The 23,870-nt window shown below is 37.7% G+C and overlaps 1 protein-coding gene across 1 annotated transcript; it reads left to right on the plus strand.

Annotated features, from left to right (window-relative positions):
- Nucleotides 1-2,669: 2,669 nt before the first annotated feature.
- Nucleotides 2,670-23,499, plus strand: ASIC5 (acid sensing ion channel subunit family member 5; the record flags this gene model as incomplete). Its single annotated transcript, XM_080916207.1, has 10 exons — nt 2,670-2,709; nt 5,339-5,645; nt 8,316-8,553; nt 10,193-10,318; nt 12,104-12,253; nt 13,139-13,290; nt 14,366-14,418; nt 16,636-16,804; nt 21,771-21,862; nt 23,339-23,499. The coding sequence occupies 10 exons, from the start codon at nt 2,670-2,672 to the stop codon at nt 23,497-23,499; spliced, it is 1,488 nt and encodes a 495-aa protein (XP_080772333.1).
- Between the last annotated feature and the right edge of the window lie 371 nt (nt 23,500-23,870).

Here is a 23,870-nt window from a genome sequence, read left to right on the forward strand (position 1 = left end):
TAAGAAAGATCAAGCGAGGCCCCGTCCCAGTATAGGTGTGGGCATGGCTCATGGACTCCACATTCTCCCCAGCTAAGAAATGATTAGCAACTGATGGCTCCTGGGTGAGGGGAAATCAGCTCTATCCAGGGATGTAGTTCTGATGGGCTACTCATGTTTTGGTGGACACCCCTAGACCCAAGCATGAATGGACAGTGCTCAGTGGACTTGCTGGGTTAGGAAGTACCCTTAAAGTTGAGCAGAAAAACTGGTGAGGCAAAGATAGGGAAATTTGGAACTGGAGAGTGGATTTAAGCAAAAATTACTATATGTATCTATCAAATTCCTAATCAATAAAATAAAAATCAGTCTGACTGACATTTCAAGAATAGCAACTAGCATCAATATTAAAATCTATATATATTAAACAAACCACTAAAAGAACCTCCGAAAACAGCATGAAATTTAAGCTTTTGAAAGAAAATTAATTATCTTAATTTAAAATGGTCTTTATGTAAAGAATATGTAATAAAACCATCACCCGTATCTGCCAGCTATAAGAACTTGGTTCTAACAGTTTTGATTTTATCGTATTTCAGACCAAAATTGATAGATACACTATTAAATTATTTATTGTCTTAAATACATGGTAAGCTGATAATTTATTTTCCAAAGCTATTAAGAACAAACCAAACGTCTATTTTAGGTAATATAAAAATATACATATCCTGATTATACAAGGAACAGAGAAGGCAGGGGAAGAGAAGGAAAAGGAGGATAAGGAGAGGGAGCGAGGAGAAAGGGGAGGAGGAGGTAGTGAGAAAGAGAAGAAGAAGAGCAAGAAGGGAAAATACAACATCAAATTTTACTTCAAATCAAAATTGCAAAGTAGGAGCCAAATGACAGATATTTAAGCAGAGCCCCATCACCACACTCCCAATAGGAAAGAGTAATGGTCAAAGATTCTGCCACGTAACCAACTTAACAGAACTAAACTATACACACACACACACACACACACACACACACACACATATATATAAAGGGAATATTCCAAATGTATAACTATCAAAATTTTCCTTGAGTAACTAAATAGCTAATATAAATTATATCCTTGTCACTGGGACTGGGTCAGAGTAAATACAGTCCTCTAGACTGTGGGTATTGATTCCAAGGACCGCTCATGCACCAAATCTAGGTGAAAGGTCAGATGGGTTTGCTGTCGACTTTTCTGTCCCGCATGTTTCCTTTAATCTCTTATTGTTTGCCCGTATTAATAAGTCATCGTTTGATGTTGGTGAAAAAGTGCAACTAGGAACGTAATGATGACTTGGTGACTCAGATTTCTCTTAGTTCTCATGGATTGGCTTTATTCGGAAACTCTGTGGCTTTCTTTATGTTTACGGAGAAGTGGAGGGGGCAGGGAAAGGTTACAAGTCTGTCTTCTGTCACGGACCCTTATTCCAAACAGCTGTCACCATCAGAGAAAGGAAGTGAGAGCATCTCTCCTTAACGCTAACTGGGTGTCTTAGGAAATGAAAAGGCAAGGTTTACTAAAGAACAAGGTGTGTCTGGGAGGAGAATCGTTGGTGTTGATACCAAACTAGAAAGTGAGAGAAATGTAGAGGGGATCATAACTACACAAACAAGTTAAAATTCAAATTTAATTCAGTCATAAGGGGGAGGGTAAGCTAAAGCGAATTCTTGACAAAGTCAAACCATGTAAGCCCAGTTTCAACTTATGGAGTTTCTTAATAGATATCTAATGTCGAAGGGAATAAATAAATGCTTGTGAAATATTACCATGACAAAGCCATCAGACTCATGCCGAGACACATGTAATTACTGTGCTTGGTCAGCAGGTGGCAGCATTTATACATGTGGAGGCGGAGGCACTTATTAATAAAATTAATGGTAAGTTCTCAAAGGTGTTACTATGAAAAAGCTGGCCTTAGTAAATTGGCAAATTTATACTATTTAAATTAGCATTTCCTCCTTAGTGGATATCTTTTCTCTTGTAATTTTATTATTTTCCTATATCTACTGGTCACTCTGTTACAATTGTCTCTTTTATGAAAGAAACTTAGAAAGATACATCACTCCCTTGTGTGTGTGTGTGTGTGTGTGTGTGTGTGTGTGTGTGTGTCTGTGTGTGTGTCTGTGTGCCTGTGTGTGTGTATCTGTGTGTGTCTGTGTGTGTGTGTGTGTGTGTGTGTCTGTGTGTCTGTGTGTGTGTATCTGTGTGTGTGTGTGTGTGTGTGTGTGTGTGTTCGAGTGCACACACACAATCACAATTTGATTTGTGTAAAGCTGGGTGTTAAATAAAATGTAAAGAGACTGTCTTCTGGGCATCCACTGGTATGATCAGAGACCACTGTGAGGTCACAGCTTTTATTTTCATTGTGTTTTCTTTTTTTTTTTTTCAGGAAATGGGTTTTCAACAATGCTTTCTGGGTTTTAATTTATAATGGCTTCTTGCCAGTCTGTAAATGCCCATAGCTGATTCTGTCAGTGTTTTTTGATTTACAGATTAAGTGCTTCATGAGGCTTAACGTAGCAACACAAATATTTAAATTGCCCCCACATTTTACAACCTTAATTGCTGCATTTTATATAAAAGGCATAAAATTCATATTGTTATTGAAAAAATTGGATGCACCCAGAGGAGTTGGGATCACAGAGAGCAGAACATGGACCATTCTGAGAAATCAAAAGTGCACGTTGAGAAAGGTAGGAGATGCTTCAACAGCAACATCTGCAGTTCCTAAAGTCCAGAAATAAGCAGAGAGCAGGGGGGCAGGTGTCATCTTTGGGAAGCTGGATTCTCAGTATAATGTTCACAGTAACAAATATGGGTTTACAAATGAATAATACGGGTTTAGTAGCAAAAGAGTAACTTGTGAGGACTCAGAATAAATACATCAAAGATGTTACTACATTTTACAATCAACTTATGCTGTTCCTTAGCTTTTTTCCTCTACACCGAATGCTGGTCTGGTGTCCCTCAAGTGTGTCTGTAACGACCAACCTTTATAATGGCACTTTTTGTATATTTACCTGGTAAAATATTTTTTCTCTGAAGGAAGTTCAAAGCCTCAGCTGTGTGGACTGGTGAGTCTGCACTGCCTATTCTGAGCTTCCTGTCGGAATAGATCACCCTGTAGGTTCTCTATCTGAAATACTGATTAGAAAAAAAAAAATGTTTTTAACAAATAGTAGGCCATGTTTCCGAAAAGCTAACACACCTGTCAATGTTTGTATCTTTATCAAAAAAGCTGACATCTAAAGGTAAACCTGAAATGTATTACTTGGAACGTCTTTGCAGCCAGCTGTACTGGCCCTGGCCAGGAATTTGTTCTTAGATTACACTTCTCACCAATAGCCCATGACCCTGCAGGAGGAAACTGAGAGTTGCCTAGGGCCTGAGCTGTTTATTTAATAAGAATAAAGTTTTCACACCTTCTTCCCATAAATGATTAAGTAATGAGAACTGATCACAGGTAAGCTTATTCTGATAAGTGATATTGTGTTCCCAGCCTTCTGACCTTATCTGCCAGTTTTTAAAAATATATGTTGATTAAGCTGATACTAAAAGAAACATTATTTAATGCTGTTATGGATGACAGTACAATTCCAGACTGTGACATTGATAAAAACACGACGACACAGTTTGTAGTATCTTTAACGGTGCAACATTATTTATGAGCGCTCACGTACATTGTGTGAAATTGGAAACTTTAGAAAATGCTGATATATGCAATTTATATCATTAGTTATTACAAACTGAAAAAAATAGTATATTGATTAGAAAGTAGCAAGGTATTAAAACCTAACTCAAAGAAAAGATTGGAGCTTTTTTGGAAGAATGTTAATACTGCATAGTTGACAAAAAATGATATTTATTGAACTGAAAGAAGGATTTAAAATTTTAAATAACTTTAGTATGAAAATGTATAGACTTTTACAGGTCTCATTTCTTTCTTTTGTTTCTGAGATTTTTGGATTTTTTTGAATTAATATTATATATATGTGTGTGTGTGTGTGTGTGTGTGTGTGTGTGTGTGTGTGTGTGTGTGTGTAAGATATCTGCTGGCTGCCTAGGTGCCACCGCATGCCCGTGGAGCTCAGAGGACATATTTCCGTAGGTGGTTCTCTCCTGCCTGCTTTATGTGGGTCTCAAAGGTCTGACTCAGGCTATCCAGCTTGCGTAGCTAGCCCCTTTACCCAATGAGAGATGCCCATCTAGGCACCTTGTTGTCCAAGAACTCATTTTGTAAGCAGGAAAATTAAAGCCACTGAACAGTTAACAATTTGCCGTATCATTACAAGAAAAGTAAAAATATTTAATAATGTTGAATCCTTCTACTGGTTCATGTCACTCACTGAACTCTCTCCAAGCATTATGCTACTTACCATGAGAAGGCAGAAGGCAGATGTTATTGCTATCAGTTAATAGGAGAATGCAAACATGGCTGACGTTGCCTAGGTTACTAGAGAGGAGACTTAGACCAGAAGTTGAAGCCTCCAACTGCAGAAGAACCTCACCCCATTAACATAACAGAGAGGCTTCACATCTTCTACCACCAAATCAAAATAATATTAACTTACGGGAAATTCTGGATGGCTATTTTATATATTATCAAATATGTTTTAGTGAAGCTCTCACTGATCTTTACCAACCAATATCAATATCAATAATCAGTATTTAATTGATTACTAGGAATTTCAGAAGTATGCGTTCATTTCCTAAGCGGGTAGGAAGCTGATCAAATCTCAGAACACAAACCTGACATTCTGATGAGCCAATATAGGAGTAAAATAGTCGTGCACAAAGCATACAGTGCACAGACATCACAACACCAAAAGTTACGGTGCGGAGACAAAGCTTAGCTGCGGATCTGGTTGCTTAAGAGAGAGTCTAAGCCTGATCGAATTACGGGAACTTCAGGGTTACTTGGTGAGAAAGACTAATTAATAGTTAGGACTATTTTTAAGAGTTATGAGTTGTCACAAACAACTCATTCAACATTGGACTTAACAACACACCAATATGCTTCCAGTATCAATGTCTCTTCCCTAGCCAGAGCTGTTTCTAGATGGCATTAGTTTATTAGCAGCAGATTCACCTAGTTAGTACATTTACTGATTTCCAAATAGCCCATCTAATTCAAAATGATTGTGGGGCTTTTATGACTTGCCCGTGAGAAAGGTAACCTGTTTAGTCACTTGTGATGTGTAGGTTTTATTAATAGCTTCAAGTTTTTCTAACTCACGTACTTGCTTTTTTGGTTGTTTGTTTTTGGTTTTTTTTTTTTTTTTGGTTTTTTTTGTTTTTGATTTTCTGTTTTGGTGGCACTAGGACTCTTAGGAAAGATAAGGTGTTACCTCTTAAAGAGACCACTGCCGTCTGCAACGGACCGGAAGAACTTTGATCATGACTTTGCCATCTCTACTTCCTTTCATGGGATACATAACATTGCCCAGAACCAGAACAAGGTTCGAAAGGTGATCTGGCTGTCGGTGGTGCTGGGCTCTGTCTCACTCTTGGTGTGGCAAATCTACAGTCGCTTGTTCAACTACTTCACATGGCCAACGACAACATCTATAGAAGTTCAGTACGTGGAAAAAATTGGGTTCCCAGCTGTGACATTCTGTAACTTGAACAGGTATGTTCACATTTATTGTTTTAATCCTGATTTTTAAAAATTAATTTAAGTATAAATTTACTTGTTTGGTCTGCATAGGGTTCTCTGATGCAGAATTTAAAGCACTGGCATCTTTACATAGAGCTTAAAGTACAAAGATAAGAAAGTACAGAAGCTTGCTAATTTTTTTTTTCATCCATTTTCCTCTCCCTCATTCCCTTCTGCAGCAACATGCTAGGTAAGTACTAAGCTCAAGGGTTAAGTCGATGTTAAACCATCTGGTTTCCTAAGGTTAAGTACACAAATGATGACAGGTATCCTTAAGTAAATGAATAATTATTAAACCAAATATAGCTGTATTCCTGGGTCCTTTCTGCAAAGTAGAGGAGATGAGGAAGAACTAATAGCACAGGAAGGTTCCGGGTTTGGCTGTTTATAGGATGAGATGCTTGTCTTGGTAGAGGCAAGCTAACTATAGACCAAATCCATGCATTAAGCTTAGTTGCCTTAGGACCCTGATCTCTGAAGAGTATCACACTCGGCTGAGTTCTTGCTGCTACTCTTAAGTTCTGAATTGCAGTCCACTGTGGAAGGTTTTAGTCACTGTACCAGGCTAGCAGTGAGAAGGACATTTTTCTTCCATGAGGGCTTCACAACAAAGCCTTGGGACTGTCCTCATGAGGCTTAAAAGATCGTACACAGCACTTTTGCAAGATAGAGGTGGTCTTTAAGACTCACAGGTTACTAATGACTGATAGCCATAGGTAGATCCCTACATCTTCACACACACACACACACACACACACACACACACACACACACACACCACATATATCCATAATATACCCATCCATTTTTATACAGTTCCTGTGACATCTGTTCAAGTAATTCTAGAACTAGTATTGTATACATTGTACATGTTCTAAGAAGTTTGTGTGACTTTAGTTCTTCAAAGCGTTAATTTATGTATTAACGTGTCAGAATATAAAGAGAAGCCAACCTTCTCACAAGAGAAAAGATCTCCAGTATTCTTTGCCTCACACTATTCAAACGGCATGCGTGCTACCAAGGACAAGGCTTGTTTTGAGGTACACTTGTTCGTAGGAAGCTCATACACTGTAAGGGCCACATAATGGGGTCCACAGGCACTGTTCCCAGGGACTCCACTGTAACTTGTGGACACAAATGTTTTCAGAAACTGGATTATTAACCTATTTTTTCTGAAGGGAATACAGCTGCAGAAGACTTGATTCATCAGGAATATTTTCATTTTGAAATGAATGTCAGCACCATCTGTGAAGCTCTAGAAAGCTTAGATAAGTTTCCTCCATCTCATCTTTTTTTTGTCTCAGCAAGACACAAGTTGCCCTCCTGGTTATTTTGGACAAGAAAGCCACAGCTTCCTATGCCTCACCCCCAAGCCAGGGTTTCACACGTTTCCTGGGAAATTCAAGGTGACAACCTGTTATCTACAGCAAGGTCCTAGTGACAGAGTTTATGTCTTAGAGGAGTGTAACTTAGAAGCTGGGGACACTGTGGATCCCTTTGGTCTTATGGTGTCAGAGGCTCACCTTTTAACACTCTCATGTGTTGAACTACTTATCCGTAGGAGATTGACAGCTGATATGAAAAAAATACTGCTCAGAGATTTATGATATCTACAAAACATTCAAAAATTTTGAGTAGGTTCCTAGGGACCAGGTATGTGTGCAGATTAGAATGTAAAACAGTGAGGTTCCTGTCGTGGCTTAGCTGACAAACTTCTTTTCACTAATAGCCAAGTTATAACACAGAAAATTATGCGTGTGTAAAAATGCTGAACACAAAAGGGGAAAAATATAAATGTAAGAAAAAATACTACTATTCCTACTACTACTACTATGACAACAACTACTACTATTATATTCTTACAAAAGAACTACATTCTTATCGATTACAGTATTTAATAATAACATTGAATTTCCACTTAAACAGTAATGCAAAGTTGTCAATGACTTCATCAACATCAGCCTCTTAGTGTATTAATGTCTGGTGTAGTCAATATCAAGTTCAATATAGTCTTCATATATTAAACCTAGTAGATGCTTGCCTGAGTTGTAAATCTGCTTTACTTATAAGTTATTACAATTATCCATTAATTTAAATTTTGAAAAGTTTCTTTACATAAAACAGTGTGCAGACAAGAAAAGCTAATCTTCTAAAGGGATATTTGGCACAAACATGGAAGCCAGGTATGTTCAACCTGCATAAACTCTATATAGGATATTCATAATGTATCCCGCTAATGAATATCTAATTTCTGCATTTATAGATCAGTCAACCCAAATTTAATAGATTTACAGAGAAATAAATGACAAAGTCTAGTGTGTGAGAAGAGTCTAGAATGACATGCAACTATGTATTGCATGGCATGGAGTCCTACCAAGAATGGACCACACGTTCCCCTCTGTACTGCCAGTCAACGGGAAGAGAGGAAAGCTGCTCTCTTCAGGATTTATAGGACCAAAACATGAAATCATTACTGTCATTTTGAGAAATGCAAGTAATCAGACATGCAAATAAAAATCTAAACAGCATGCACAGTGAATTTGCTTAATAAAGATAACCCTTTACTGATGCATTTTTACCTTGTTTCTGTTTTCTAGAAAGTTGTTTTATCAATGTAACCAATGCCTTCATCCTTACTAATAGATTCCAAACAGAAGCAGTATCCAGATTTGGCATCATTTTCTTCTTATGGGACATAGTCTCCAAAGTCCTCCGCCTCCAGGAAGTTAGTGGCAACCACACTAGCTCTCCAGAAACCTTAGATTTTGTTGCAAGTCACCAAAACTTCAGCATTACAGAGTTTGTCAAGAACAATGGGTTTTATCTCAACCACGACACTTTGGTGCACTGTGAGTTCTTTGGAAAAACATGTGGCCCAAAGGTAATGGCTGAACATTTCTCCGAATATAGTCAAAATACAGTAGACTGTCACTTTGTTCTGTTTTCTGCTCAAGTAAACCTAATCCACTGGGAAATTAACTTAAGTTTATGTAAGCACATTTCATCAGCTCTGCTAACTTCTGTTTTGTAATATCAGGAGATGTGGCATCCATGTGAGATACACCTCTTCTTTCAAGAAGTTATATATAAGGGGCTGGAGAGATGGCTGAGGGGTAAAGGCATTTCTTTCTGTACAGGCATGGTGGTATGAATTCAGATAAAGCACCCTTACAAAAAAATACATGGTGGTCTGTGTGCATGCCGATAACTTCAGCACTGTGGGTAGCAAAGGCTAGAATCTTGTCTGAACTGGATTCTAGCCACGCTCCAGGACATAAGGTGGAAAGTGACAGATCAGGACATTCAGAATTGTTCTTTGGCATCACACATATGTATACTTCATACACAATCACATACACACACATACGTACACAGAGGGGGTAAAAAATGATAGCTGACAAGGGTTTTGAAGACATATATTGAACCCGATACTTTAAAATTTTCTTTATACTTCAGAACATATTTGAGGAATACACTTCTGTCTACCTTAAGCAGCTGTCACATTGTATCTAAGTGAGTAGCACTTTCTGAAAACACAGATAAAACAGCCTTCTAGCTTTCAACTAAATTATATGTTACATGTAGGAGACATTCAATGAGCTTTATAGGAACATGTAACATCTAAAAGTCTAGGATAAGGAACAACATGCTGGGTTTCCAGTCTCTCATTTCCTATATCTCCATGTCTCTAAGCTATAAGATAGACCCAGAATTAATATCAACTTCATTCTTTAATGATACAATAGCAAAGACGTAAATGGAATTCCCAAGAGAGTCTTGATAAGGATACAAACGAACAGCAGAGATGACCTGACCTAACAGGGCTCCTCCTCTGTTTGTATTCACTAGTACAGAAACCCAGCTCTAGTCATCTGTGAAGTAACATATAGGAATTGCTTTGGTGCCCTGGGTAATGGAAAAGCTGAACTGTCTTAAGAAAATGCTCTACCCATGAGCCCACTTTCCATCTCCTAACCTTGCTCACACAGAGCCAAAACTTCAGCCACCGATACTTTTCTCACAGTGACCCATTAGCGTTCAAGAATCCAGGTGATAATTCAGCGGACATCTTACTACTGTTCTTACACAGTCACAGAGGAAAGAGGTTGGGGCGTGCGCATCATTCAAGTGTGTGTAGCACACAGATCTCTGAGGATGAAGCATGAGGAGGGAGCAGAGACTGGTCAAAAGAATGGTGCAGAAGCCACTCACCAAAGGCTAACACCATGTTTCTGTGAATCATTAGTGAAACAAGTCATTTTATATTGGGGGGGGTAAGCTTAATCACATGTAAAAATATGTCACTTAAGATAACATATAAACTGACATAAATGTTCATTATACAAGTGAAAACTGATGATCACATGTATGCACAAGTTTCCAACCTATAAAATCTTGCTGGAATAAATGTCCTCATATAGTTATTTTCGAGTATAAAAAATGATAGAGTGATTTGAATTTAGGGACACTGAGGAATTTGCTAATGACTGTGTTCTGTTTGGTTTGCTCTCATATCGGAGGATTTCAAACACGTCTTCACTGAATATGGGAATTGCTTCACTTTTAACTACGGTGAGAATATCCAAAGCAAGAATAAAGTGAGTTTGTCTGGAAGAGGATTAAAGCTGCTCCTCGATGTCCGCCAGGTATCCACTTTGTGTCATCTTAGTCAGCGAGGAAAAGCAACAAGAAAGGACACAGGTTTCCATTTCTAGAAAGAGTATTTCACTCTGCCAAATAACTTCCACCAGCAGAGTTTATCTCACACCCTTGAAAATTGATTCGAAAGCCCCATGAATTGCGAATTACTGTTGTCTTAGCATTTCAGAACGTATATCATTCAGGCATAAGCTCGGCATGCATTACCATAATTCAAGGGGCTGTCCATGCAGCAGAATAAAGAGATGCCAAGTTCTATTGCACCGCGTAAAGACATCATCATAGTAGGATTTTCATCTGGACCTTGATACAATGAAGTATGTTTTGAGGATAACTCTGTGTAAGAACAGTTTGTGAAGGTGCTTCACTTAAGCCTCACTGCTCAATGGTTTGTTTTTGCTTGGTGATTGCTCTTTGGAACTGGCCTAGGAAGTTATTTTTGACTTGGGACTCAGATGTCCCAAGATCTAAAATGTTACACTGCACATTTTGCAAAGGTGCTGGAAACAGCCCCCATCCCTGCCCTCTGCTGCCAAGGCTTTATAGGTTATCTTTCTGCTATGCTGATACTAGGTATCCAGAGGCAAACAATGAATGGTGGAGAGCAATGGTCACCTCCTCCTGAATCATAGCAAATTACTGTATTTCCATTAACATTAATAAAGGTGTGGCTGCTTTTAAAAAACTTCTGTTAATATATTTACAACTTCCTCCTGTGTCCCACTCAAAAATCATTACATTCATCACCAAATACAACCTTGCACTCAGCAAATATTTGACCAATATTTAAAGCATTTAGATAATAGTCCTAGTGTTAGTTTAAGCGTTGATTATAAATTTTTATTAGGAGATAATCCAAAATAATTGAATAATACAATTGAAACCTACAAATGTAGTATAATGTCCCGTAAGCAAATGGCATCTAGCTATTTCTCTAAACCAACCTTGTCAATGCTTAGCATTAGAGGGTTTTAAAATGTCCTGTAGAATTGGGCCTCTAAATTACAGGGATCTAAAGCATGCCCCTCAAGGATGATTACACACCAGTGGACTTATTCACTGCAGAATCCTTATGTGTACACACCCACTTTCTCTGTATAGACTGAAACTACTGCATCACCGGCAACTTATGTTTACTTGATATAGATTTATATATTTAAAAAACAAAAGGTGTTGTTGGGCTGGAGAGATGGTTCAGTGGTTAAGAGTACTGACTGCTCTTCCAGAGGTCCTGAGTTCAATTCCCAGAAGCCACATGGTGGCTCACAACCATCTGTAATGAGATCTGATGCTCCCTTCTGGCGTGTCTGAGGACAGCTACCGTGTGCTCATATACATACATAATTTTTAAATGTGTTGTTAAAGAAAGAGTGTTAATTTTAACAATCATTGAAGAACACATTTGAATTTTAAATGAGGTCTGGGCTTTAATTAGAGAGAGAAGAGAGTCCAGTGATTCCCAAATGCACTCATAGCAAAACAGAACAGGCTAGGAGAAATTTCTAAGAGGTACTTGGGAGATGAGAAAAATAGAGGAAGGGAGCTCATTGGAGGAAAACAATGTGGATTCAGTCAGGAGCAACTGAAACAGGAGCCTTTGTACACTCACTTAGAAATAGGCATCTGTTTTATCCAACCTGAAAAGGGGCATTTTAGCTACCAAATTTCCACATCTCTCACACACGATAGATCTGAAGCCTAATATGATGTAACTAACTTCAGTAAATCGTGTACAGTATGAATTGATAAAACCAAATCTGTCTTCAATTCAGGAGGAATTCACTGACAATCCAGTCCCTGGTTTTGCTGATGCTGGGGTCATCTTTGTTATTCATTCACCAAAGAAGGAACCACAGTTTGATGGCTTAGGTTTATCTTCTCCTGTAGGGATGCATGCACGGGTGACCATCCGCCAACTGAAGGTAAGAACTTGGGAGATAGAGAGACAGAGTGAATTAGCTGGTGAGGAAATGAATTGAAAACACAAGTTAACTTTCTTATAAGAGACACTTTTCTCCTGTGCTTTTAAACATGGCTAGACAGGCCAACCTTCCATTCCAGCTTTTTTTTTCTTTATCTGTAGGATCCTAGGTAGTATAAGGCAGTATATTTCTATGTGCAACCTAAGTTAGCCTATTTAAAAAAAAAAAAAAACGGAAGTCTATTAAGTCTGAGATAAATTTAGATTTTCTTAAGAACAGAACCAACCAAAAGTAAACTTTAAAACTGAACGCTTCCTCTGGGAAGTCACCTACGAAACTGAAGTGGAAGAGAAGCAGTCGTGGGTAGAAACTAGCCAGCCCGGCAGGCTTCTACATGACAGCATTTTAATCAGGAAATACACTAACTGACTTTTTGAGTTTGCGTCCACTTCCTGTCCTCTTGGTGTGTGGACAGCTTTTCCTTTCCAGAGTTAGAAAGTTTAAGTGAAGTCATGTAAAGAACACCCTTACTTGCTGCATATTAGATGACAGTTGCTCAATAAAGGACTGATTTCTGTCACACTGAGGGATGGTTCATGAATAACCTGAGTATTACAATGACATAATATTGGAATAAATCCTTATTGCTCTTATGTGAATTAAGTTTTCAAATGGTTGGCCTATCTGATATTTTCATTGACGTTTAGCTTAAATGTTTAAAGGCTGCTATCGGTTATTCAGGGACTTTCAAGATAGAAGTGTGGACAAATAGGTAAATTTAGTGTCTTGAAAAAAACAAAGGAAGAACTCTAAGTAAATAAAGGTGTACAGTTTATACAGATCAACAGCAGTCAGTCCCCTAATGAGCATCTGTTCTGTCTTCAGACCGTCCATCAGGAGTACCCATGGGGGGAATGCAATCCTGACATTAAGCTGAAGAACTTTACCACCTACAGCACTTACGGTTGTTTGAAGGAGTGCAAAGCTTGGCACATTCAAAGGCTGTGCGGGTGCCTGCCCTTTCTGCTTCCAGGTAAGTGGAGGCCTACACGTTCTTCCTGCTGCTTAGTTAAAAAGTAGGAAGGTAGTGTGTCCCTGAATTGGTTTCCATTTCCATGTTACCTCAGTTGATACATTTGAAAGGGACATCCACAATTCTCAGAGTACATTCTCCTTCGAAGTTTGAGGATTATTGAGTACATATTGCGGCTAACCTCAGAAACCACAAGGGTTATAACAATAAATAGATACCCTTTTAGATTCAAAGGCCATGTTTGGTTTGGTTCTTTGGTTTTAATTGACCCAGGGAGTAAACTTAGGTATAGTGTAAATTGGTTTTTCTTCTTTGTCTCAAGATCTTCATGAGGAGCATAAATATTGGCACTTATCCAACCTCAACACTGTGTGAGTCACTGTGTGTAAAGACATTTTGTATATGTATTTATTATTGTATATATCTCTATTGATAGCAAAAATGATGTTAATAGAGAGAGAGAGCTGGATACAAGATAGAGTACTCCGAGGCTTCTCTAACTACATAGTCTAGGACAAGGCACTCCAAGACTTAGCTCTTCATCTGGAAAATGATATATCCTACATCGAAAGATTGTGGATAGAATAGAATAAGACCAAAATAAGCAGTTTTACATTTAAAATCTACAGGCACTTTAAAACAAACACAAAGACTTTATTTGAGGAGACAAGCAAAAAGAATCAAAACAGTGTTCTTCTCAACAAATCATTTCTTTGGATTCTAATATGTCTGTGTGTTCCAAAGAACAAATAAATATTTACATAAAGGATAAATAGGCAGATGATATAAGAAAGAAATGTTATTTTTGTTTAGGTTGCTAATTTTATCAAAAGTATGGGGCTCATATGTATCTCAGTCATGGAGGTGACTGTGTCAGTGGTGGGGTGTCTCAGTGTTGCAGGTGAGCTTAGCATACCCTCAAAAATAAAGACTCCAGGAAAATCAAATAACCATGTCCAGAATCAATCCCTGAAATAGCTCTCCAGATAGGTGCACATTCCAAAGCGTCATCATCTTTAATGGGAGAAATTTATGTCAAGGAAACTCTTTACATGTCACACTTACTGTTTTTAAGGGAGCGGTGTAGAGTGTGACCTACTAAAATACTACAACTGTGTGTCTCCCGTCCTTGGTAAGTGCCTTCATGCTTTTTCTTTGAAAGCTTATTCTAAAACGATTTAGTTAGAAGATATGGAATAGCTTTGTAGATATACCAGAAATGAAAAATGCTACACAAAATTTTTAGAAGTTCCTTAAAATTTGTTACAAAAACATAGTAAAAGAAAACCCCCCTCTGACTACAGGTTATGTCTGAAGTAGAGGCCATGATGACAAAGTGCCAGCAAGAGCTCACAGGTTTATTTCCAAATCTTTATGTTGTTTATAACCTCTGCTCTCTCTATTATCAAAAGAGCATTGACTTTCGTAGCATTACTAAAATATTTTTACCATTAGATCAGATATTCCAAATTAGAAAAAGAATCATGTAATACTCAGTAAAAGCTTGTTAGTTTGTGAATCATTTATATTTTTAAAGAATCATTCTTTTAGTTAATTAAACAGATGTATCACATATAACATTTTTGTGTAAATGAACTCATAAGTGCGCATACCTTATTCATTGACAAAAACTTCAATGCATTTATTTTGCCTACATATTTTCACAGATCCCAATATTATATCCTATGCTTGAATAATTTGATTCATTCACACATAACTTCATATTTAGGTTTTGACATCATTGGTTACTCTCTTAAAATATACTGTATATCTTTGTCTTATATTTGTTGGGCCATAAGAACTTATCAAAACAACCCAAGGAGGAAGGATTCACTTTGACACCCAATTCATCACTGTGGAAGATCAGGGTGGTGAGAAGCAGGGACCAGCTCATCACGACACATCTTATAGCCACAGTTAAGAGCAGGGGGAGTGTCCTGATGAACACACATTTGTTCTCACTCCCTCCACTCCTGCATTTCCAGATCCCTTGAATCAGTGGTTGTCAACCTTTCTAATGCTATGACCGTTAATATAGGCCTTCATGTTGTAGTGGCCCCAAACCATAAAATCATTTATGTTGCTATTTCAAAATGGTAATTTTTGCTCCTGTTATAAATTGTGATGTAAACATCTGTGTTTTCTGATGGTCTTAGGTGACCCCTGTGAAAGAATCGTTTAATTTCCAGAGTGGGTCGTGACCCATGGGTTGAGAAATTATGTCTTAAAAGTTTCTACCCACAGTTAGGAGCTATTCCCAGTTCAATTAATATCAAAATAAATAATGTACCATAGACATGTCCTCAGCCAACATGATCTAGATAATCTCTAATTGAAACTTCCCAGATGTGTGTAGGTCTTGTTAAAGTTGACAAAACTAACCATTATACTCTTACATGAAAGCCTTCTTTTCCAACCCATTCTAGAAATATCTTTAAGATAGCAGCAATACAATTGAGATTTTCTTTTAAGTTGTCATAAAATATTTCAAGGTCTGGTGATAAGATAGAATTTATGTTGTCTTTAGTTTCCAAACCAAGTATGCTAGTGTAACATTGAAAACAAAAAGAATCAGATTTATTTTGCCAAACTGATGACTTCCTATCACTGGTGTAAGCTGTAGGGAAAACCCAGGAGAGCAAGTCACACGTCTAGCAGTTTGGGGACCGCTGTGGAAAACCAGGATCACAAGGCTGTGCATGTGAATGTGAATACAGTGTTGTGAGGACAGGAGCATGTCACAGTGTGTGAATGGAAGTGTGGGGGTGGGTGACTGTGGGAGTGTGTCAGAGTGCATGCGAGCAAGTGTGTCTGAAAAGAGCACCTAAGTTTATGTGAGTGTGCTGGATCGTGTGTGTGTAGGTGGAAGAGCGTGTGGGATGGAGGTTAAAAGGTGAAAACTTGGTAGACAGAGAAGCTTGGATCCCCCTGGAAAGCTAAGGGACCATAGAAGCAAGGAACCTTAAGCCAATAGAGTATTCCACACCGATTTGAGAAAAGTCTAAAGGTAAGTGGAATTTAGAATTATATCTGAGAGTTCCTCTCAAAATAACATGGCACACATGACTTTCCATCCTCTTCTGTCCAAACACTGTATCCTCTATGGATGGTCCAGGAACTTCCTAGACTTTCTCATTCCTAATGAAGATGTGGCCCCAGTGACTCGGGGGATCAAGGTTATAACTTTCATATCCTGTCTTATTGGTTTTATTAACAGTAAAATATAGGCATGGTTGACTAAGATATGAAGCATACGTAACTCCATTTTCAATTCAGAAGGAGAAATCATGAATTGTATCCTCCCATTGTGGAGTCTCCTCTGAGCCCATTGCTCTGGCTTCCGTTCCAGACCACATCGAGCGTAAGGGACTGTGCACCATGGGAACCCACAACTCCAGCTGCCCTGTGTCGTGCGAAGAAACAGAATACCCAGCTACGGTTTCTTACTCTACTTTTCCCAGCCAAAGAGCCACGAAATTTCTTGCCAAGAAATTGAATCAAAGCCAAGAATATATCCGGTAACAAGTTAGTCTTACAAATTATTCATGATCAACATTAATTTATTTTCTTTACTGAGCACTTGAAGTCTCAGGGAATGACTTGGTGGTCACCTGGAGAAGGTATTGCAGATGTCACTGAGCTATCAAAGAAAATAACAGGAATTTAAAACCAGGAAGGATCACATCTTTTCACCCCTTACTTTAGCTTTGAAATGGGATCATATGATGCAACTGAAGACATTTGTTCATTTTCTTTTTCTTTTCACTGGCCTAACTGAAGAATGCTAGCCAGTATTAGCTAATGCTCAAAGTACAAGCCTTTACTAGCACACTCTGTTCTTCAAGTCTCCTAATAACCATACAACATAGGTGACAAAGAAATTATTTTTATTTTACCACAGCAAATTGAAGTTCATTGAGTTTTAAATAACTTCCTACCAAGGTAGTCAACGATGTGGAAGGAATTTGGTCTCTACTTGCCAAGGCTTAATGACATGGATTGTAACTCCAAAACTAAGTGCCAGATTTTCTCTCTTCTATGCCATGTTGCTCCTGGCAAATTATAAAGCAAAGTTGTAATGAAATGTATTGTCTTTTAGAGGCAGGAAGCCAAACATATCTTCTTTTAGAAACACATTTTTCCATATTTTAGTAGCGCTCTCACAAGGCTGGCACAGACGGAGAACAAGAAAAGCCCATGCTTATCCGAAATGCCACTCAACTAGAAATCACTAGTGAAAAGACGACACCTGGAACATGAACTTCAAGTGGTGTTTTCTCCAAAAGAACCTATAACAGGTTCATTTCCCGTTGTTAGAAAGAGAAGCTGCTGAGACTTTTCCCACTGACACATGCTGACTGGCTTCCTAGCTGTGTCTTCCTGAGTTTGTATTAATAATGCACACACAAAGGAAAACAGACAACAACCAATATCTAATTCTTGCCCATATTTTCCTACTTGGAATAGGATACTTAGGTAGATTATTGACTCCATGGGATGAGGAATCAGGCCTTCAGGATTACTGATAACAAGGAAAGAAGCCCTTTGTTTGGAGGAACCATTTCCCAGATTAGTGTACTGTTAAGCAAGCACTTTCTCCTTGCATGCAGGATGCTCACAGGGCGTCTTTGAATGTAACTGTTAACATTTAGCACACAGGTTCTGTCCTTAGAAAGCCCAAGCAGGTAGGCTTTTCTCCCTCCAGGTAACCCCAGGAAAAAAAAAGGTACTCCAAAGGACTGTTCTGAGGTACTGCATAATATTTTAAAGAGTTTGGAAAGAGAGTTTTCAAACCAGAAGGTGTGATACATCTATTTTATAAGTAGTCAGGCTACTAAGCCTATGATAAGCTTTGGTCTCCTTTCCAGGCAACCCCCCCTGCCAGACTGTAAGGAAGTTATCCTGGTGTTTTACCAACAGGCACTTTGGAACCATAGCTCAGAGAGCTAAATTTGTGTGTGTGTGTGTGTGTGTGTGTGTGTGTGTGTGTGAGTGTGTGTGTGTTTCAATTATTTTTATAGACTTAGGACCTGAACCAACAGTAGTAGTATGTTGGTATTAGTATTTACTACTGTTAAAATAAAAATACATTAACTGAGTTAAAGTTCACTGATACTTGCATGGCCAAGTACCTGACTGAAAGCATGTTTTGATTCAATTTAGCTCAGGGTTTGTTTTAATAAAGTTGAAAAATTTCTATGTAAAATCATAGACAACATCGCTATTAATCAGAAATTTTGAAAAAGCACCTCAAAATTACAGGCCTTCTGAGTTATAAATCACAACACATACTAGAGAAAACCAGACCAAAAAATCAGTTATATCTTCTTAAATACAGATATCTGTGTTCATTTTAAATATGGAAACTGTTCTGAGTGTGGTGTTATGCTAATATCTTTAAGCATAATATAGAAGACCAGTTTTAAATGTATGGAACTGGGGATATACTGATAAATTAGAATTACAGTCCACATCAATATACACCATTGTCTATTTCCTTTTCTTTTTAAAATTAAACAACTTTATTTTAAAAAACAGAGATAAATGTACAGATTTTAAAAGCATTTTTGCATAAAAGTATATGAATATATTGTCAGTACTTGACCTTTTTTTAAGGTTTAGTAGTATGAATTGAGATCTTACTAGTTACAATGAGCATAAAGTACATGTAAAAACAAAATGCAACATGGAAACAGTCAAGGTTTTCTTGGTGTGTATAGATTAAACATAATGATTTTTAGTCTATTCCCTTTTCTAATTCACTGATTATTACTAATAATTTTCTCTTAATTGACATGCTAATGACCTTGCATGCTTGGCATTAGTGGGAGCCATGACCAGGATAAAAAAGCAAGCAGCAGAGCAAATGTGTCTAGACACAGTTAACTAGACATTAGAAAGATTCTGCCATTCTGTCAGAAAACATATGGTAGATAGCCTCTGTAGGATTATTAGCAATGGGATTTAAATAGAAGCAACCTCTCGGCTAGTCACGAATCACACTATACATCTTTCTTCCTGGAGCAGAAATGAACTAGAGACTGTGGTGGTCCCAGTGCTCCACGCAGCTATTGCTAGGCACTGTCGTGCAGAAGAAGGCAAGTTTAATTTAGGAACGCCTCAGCATAGCAGGGAGTCCATTTGTGACAGAGCTTGATCAAATCATATTGGTTATGAAAGTGGGTGGTTCGATTGTTCTATGGGAGAATTTTTGAAATAAAAGTTATACAGAATGGTTTGTTTTGTGCACAAAAATTAGAGGCTATTCCCTCTAATGCTGTGCAAATGCTCAAGCCCCTAGGGGTTAGTAATATAGACACATAATCAGTTTTCATTTATCTCCTTGCTGTTATTAACACCAATTTTATTTTATAACAATGTTATTTCCTCAGACAAGCAAGTTTTCTTGTACTTTATTGAATGACTTTATTATTACCTGGGTCTCAACTGCAGGGGGCCACATAGGTGGATGGGTCAACTAAGAGAAAAAAAAAACTGCATTAATATCACAATGTTTGTGTAGGAGAGGGATTTATCATCTCCAAAAAAAAAAAAAAAAAAAACACAGATGAATAATTTCTGTAAATGATCATTAACATTTAGCTCAGAAAACCAAACAATATTATCAGCGTGCATGCAAATTAAGAGCACAGTAGAAAACACAAAGATGAGAATGTTACTGATGTTTCTGGATCACCATGGCAACGTTGCTGCTTCTTTCATTTTGGTAACTGTTTTGTTTTTTGTAAATATTACAGCCTCCAATAAGGATATGTACAATTATTGTACATTTTTCTGTTACTGCACATTAGGACTAATGGAAATCAACTTCACATACTAATGGAACATTTTTAATTAAGTACATTAAAGTATTGATTCCCCAGACTGTAAACAATAAGGAAAGTGCTTTACATCCATGTTCCTTAGCTATGTTAGAGAATGCCATACTATTTCAGAAACATTGTTAATAGGGTTAATTCTCCATTAAAATTCTTATTGCCATCTGAAGATCACGTGGTAATTGTTTTCAACTGCAGTTTGCAGCACGAACAAGTTAATATTTAGCCACCCACAGGTTTATTGGTTTCATCTTTACGTTGTTGCAATTTTAACAAATATACAATGAGCATATATGGTGTGCTCAGATCCAGTAGCTCTGATAGGCTTGACGATGCCTTGAGGGGTAAAGCATGAGAGTCGTGCCTTGCTGCACATATTTCTACTCTGGAGGACATGGATGACAAGAATGTCATTTTTAGTAGATCGTGTTATGTGCTGGAGCAAAAAAGGCGGATGAAAAGTCATCTACAGAAGCCAGAGTAGAGAAGACTTGCTCTCAGGTTTGTGGGTCTGAGTGAAAATGACCTTGGGCAGAAGTGAGCAGAACTCCACAGATGTTCGTGCAGATGTTTCAATAACAGTGCCAGGGGAGTGTCAGGGGAATAGGCCAGATGGTCCTGATTTAGTGGGTTGAAGAACAGAGGGTATTTGCTGAGATGGAGTACCTCAAATGGAAGCAGAACACCAGCCAGACAACTACTACCGAACTTCTAGTGAGAGTATGATGCGTCGGTGAGAAGAGCAGGGGGGGAAGGAGTGGGTGTGTCTGATGCTGTGGGTCTGAGTGTGGGTGTGAGGCAGTGGTGGAAAGTAACAAGCGTGACATAGTGGGTGTGAAGCAATGGGACTCAAGTAGATGATGATGAGTCCGCAAATAGGATTTCCTGTTAGACTGGTTAGCATTGCCAAGTGGAAAATAGCAAGAGTTTGGCTTGGGATGTGTTGAAATGCATTAAGTTATTAGACAAGCAAGTGGAATTATCAAAAATCAATCGAAGACATGATTAGAATTCAAAGTAGAGCTCTAGGTAGAGAAAAGAGATAGTTGTGGCCTGCGGCTATACAGAGAATCGTGGTTTTAAGATGGTATTGTGACATTCTGAACACATGTGAATATCAATAGAGGACATTAAGAAAATAAAGTTTTTGCTCCAACAATAAAATAGTATTTATCAGTAGGACAGCTGGTTCATATTTAATTTCTCACTAAAATCTATAAGCTCAGCACTGTTATACTGACCTTGGACAAGGAAACAACATTACTTCCTCAGGGTCATCTAAGTAACTTGGAAAAGCCAAGACTAAAATTAAAATTATAATCTAAAAGTTTATAAACGTATTGGGCCACAGTTAGATAAGGGTATTTACTCTGTCTTCAGTTTCTCAAGAAGGAGGCATAGAAACTTTATGAGTTGTTGGGGAAAGGGATAGTTTTGGTTTATTTGTTGTTGTTGTTGTTGTTTTGATTGGTGTCTGTGTGTGTGTGTTTTCTAAATATCACCATGGCAAGATAGTGTTAATGGGATTAATACTGGGCTGCACATGCTGGATCTAACGCAATGTTAAATGGTTCCTAAATCTAAAGCAGACATGAAAAGTAGTAGTGACACGTGCAGGCCTTGTTCATTCTGTTTTCATCCCCAGGGACAATCTTGTGAACATTGAAATAAACTACAGCGACTTAAACTATAAGATAACGCAGCAACAGAAGGCAGTGAGTGTGCCCGAGTTACTTGGTAAGTGTGTTCACTCCTTCCTCAGCTCCCACTGTCTGCTAGACTACGTTTCTGTGTAGGTGACAGGTTGTCAGTGGAGGAAGAAGAGTCAGTTTTCCTTGTCTCCCGTCTGTGTTCATACTCCCTAGGAAGCACAGGTCACTATGACTCTACCACACAGAATTTTCCCAAAGCAAATGTGGATATGTGGATCTCAGAGCTTCACTCACAGTTGCTTTCCTTTAAAGCTGTCCCTCATGACATATGTCTATACACATGTACATATGTATATGTCCATATATATATATATAATATATTAAACACATCCATATATACATATATATCCACACATGTATATATCCACACATGTATATATGTATATATCCACATATGTGTGTACACATATTATATATGTATTACACACATCTATATATACATATATATCCACACATGTGCATATGTATATATCCACATATATGTGTGTATATACATATATTATATATTACACACATCCATATATATATATATTTCCACACATGTAAATATCCACACATGTACATATGTATATATTCACATATGTGTGTATATACATATATCATATATATTATACACATATACATATATATGTATATATCTATCTATAGATATATGTATATCCTATGTGACTACTGTAAAGTATTTTACCTCAGACCTCCACAGAGGGTTTCATTGCAGGGAGAAGTGAATTGGCCCTAAGCAACAATATTATTCATTTCCTTTACAGCTGCTCTCAGCTTCTGCTATTGCAACATGGAGTCTTTAAGAAACTACTAATTTCCTAGACGCAGTTCCACACTCGAGGAGGGCACACAGGAGTCAGAGGCGAGCATTAGATCCAGGCATAAGCCTGGTCAGATCAAGCAGCTGAGAGTGGGGTAGCACGGTATTATCCACACTCTTCAAAGGTCCCACGGGAAACACAGGTCCATAGCATGTTCAGCAAACACCAGTCTTCTAAAGCTGAGTCCAGGCAGACTATCAATAAAACCATCTTCTTCAGGAGGCAGAACTAGAACAGGGACATCTCTGGAGAAAGCCAAAGGGAGATTGCCGGGGTTTGAGAATGGAGGGCAGTAGGAGGTTTTCCCATGGAGAACATGGAAAGGTTTTGATGGAAAGGACATGATCAAGAGCAAAAACACCACCTTGCAGTTCTTCTTAGCCTTTCATGAGTGCACATTACACTGAAGCTCAAACTTCCACCAGAATTCTAGTGTTGCAAAGGCCAAATCAATTATTGGAAACAGTTTTTTTTATACCATCTCCTTTTGTAGATGATTTGTGTAAATATTATTGTCAGGTATTACTAGTGTGTATTTCACTTACACTAAATTTGAAAATAATACATGTATCTTCATATGTCAGTTGCAATCGAATCATTGGATTCAGATATTATATATTATAATAACATTTACTTTTTGTTGTATCAAATGTAATGTCTTTATTAATTTTTTACAGCAGATGTTGGAGGTCAGCTGGGACTATTTTGCGGAGCTAGTTTGATTACAATTATAGAAATTATTGAGTATGTATTCACCAATTTCTACTGGGTATTCATTTTCTTCCTGCTGAAAATACCTGAAATGACCCAGCGAACGTCTCCACCTCAGACAGTTTAGAAGAATGTGAAAATTCTATTAGAATAAAAATGATGGTGTTCTTTTCATACTACATATAATTACATTGGTTTACTCATTGTTTTCATGTTATGAGACTTTCTGTCATAGTTGAAGTCTAATAGAAATCATTGAAGATTTCCATTTCTATACACATATTTCCCTGTATTGTTTAATATTCTGTATTGTCTTTATTTTTCTATTGTAGCCTCAGTACTTAAAATAATAACAATTACATGGTAGGCATATTTTAATCTTCTTATACTAATTAATGGAAAAACCTTAGTATCTAAGTATGTTAATCACACCTAATGAACTGTATATGTCTGTGATTAATTTTTTTTTAATGTCTACCCACCACAACCTAGAATCAC

Source organism: Micromys minutus, assembly GCF_963924665.1.
Source record: "Micromys minutus genome assembly, chromosome: 4".
Classification (NCBI taxonomy): domain Eukaryota; kingdom Metazoa; phylum Chordata; class Mammalia; order Rodentia; family Muridae; genus Micromys; species Micromys minutus.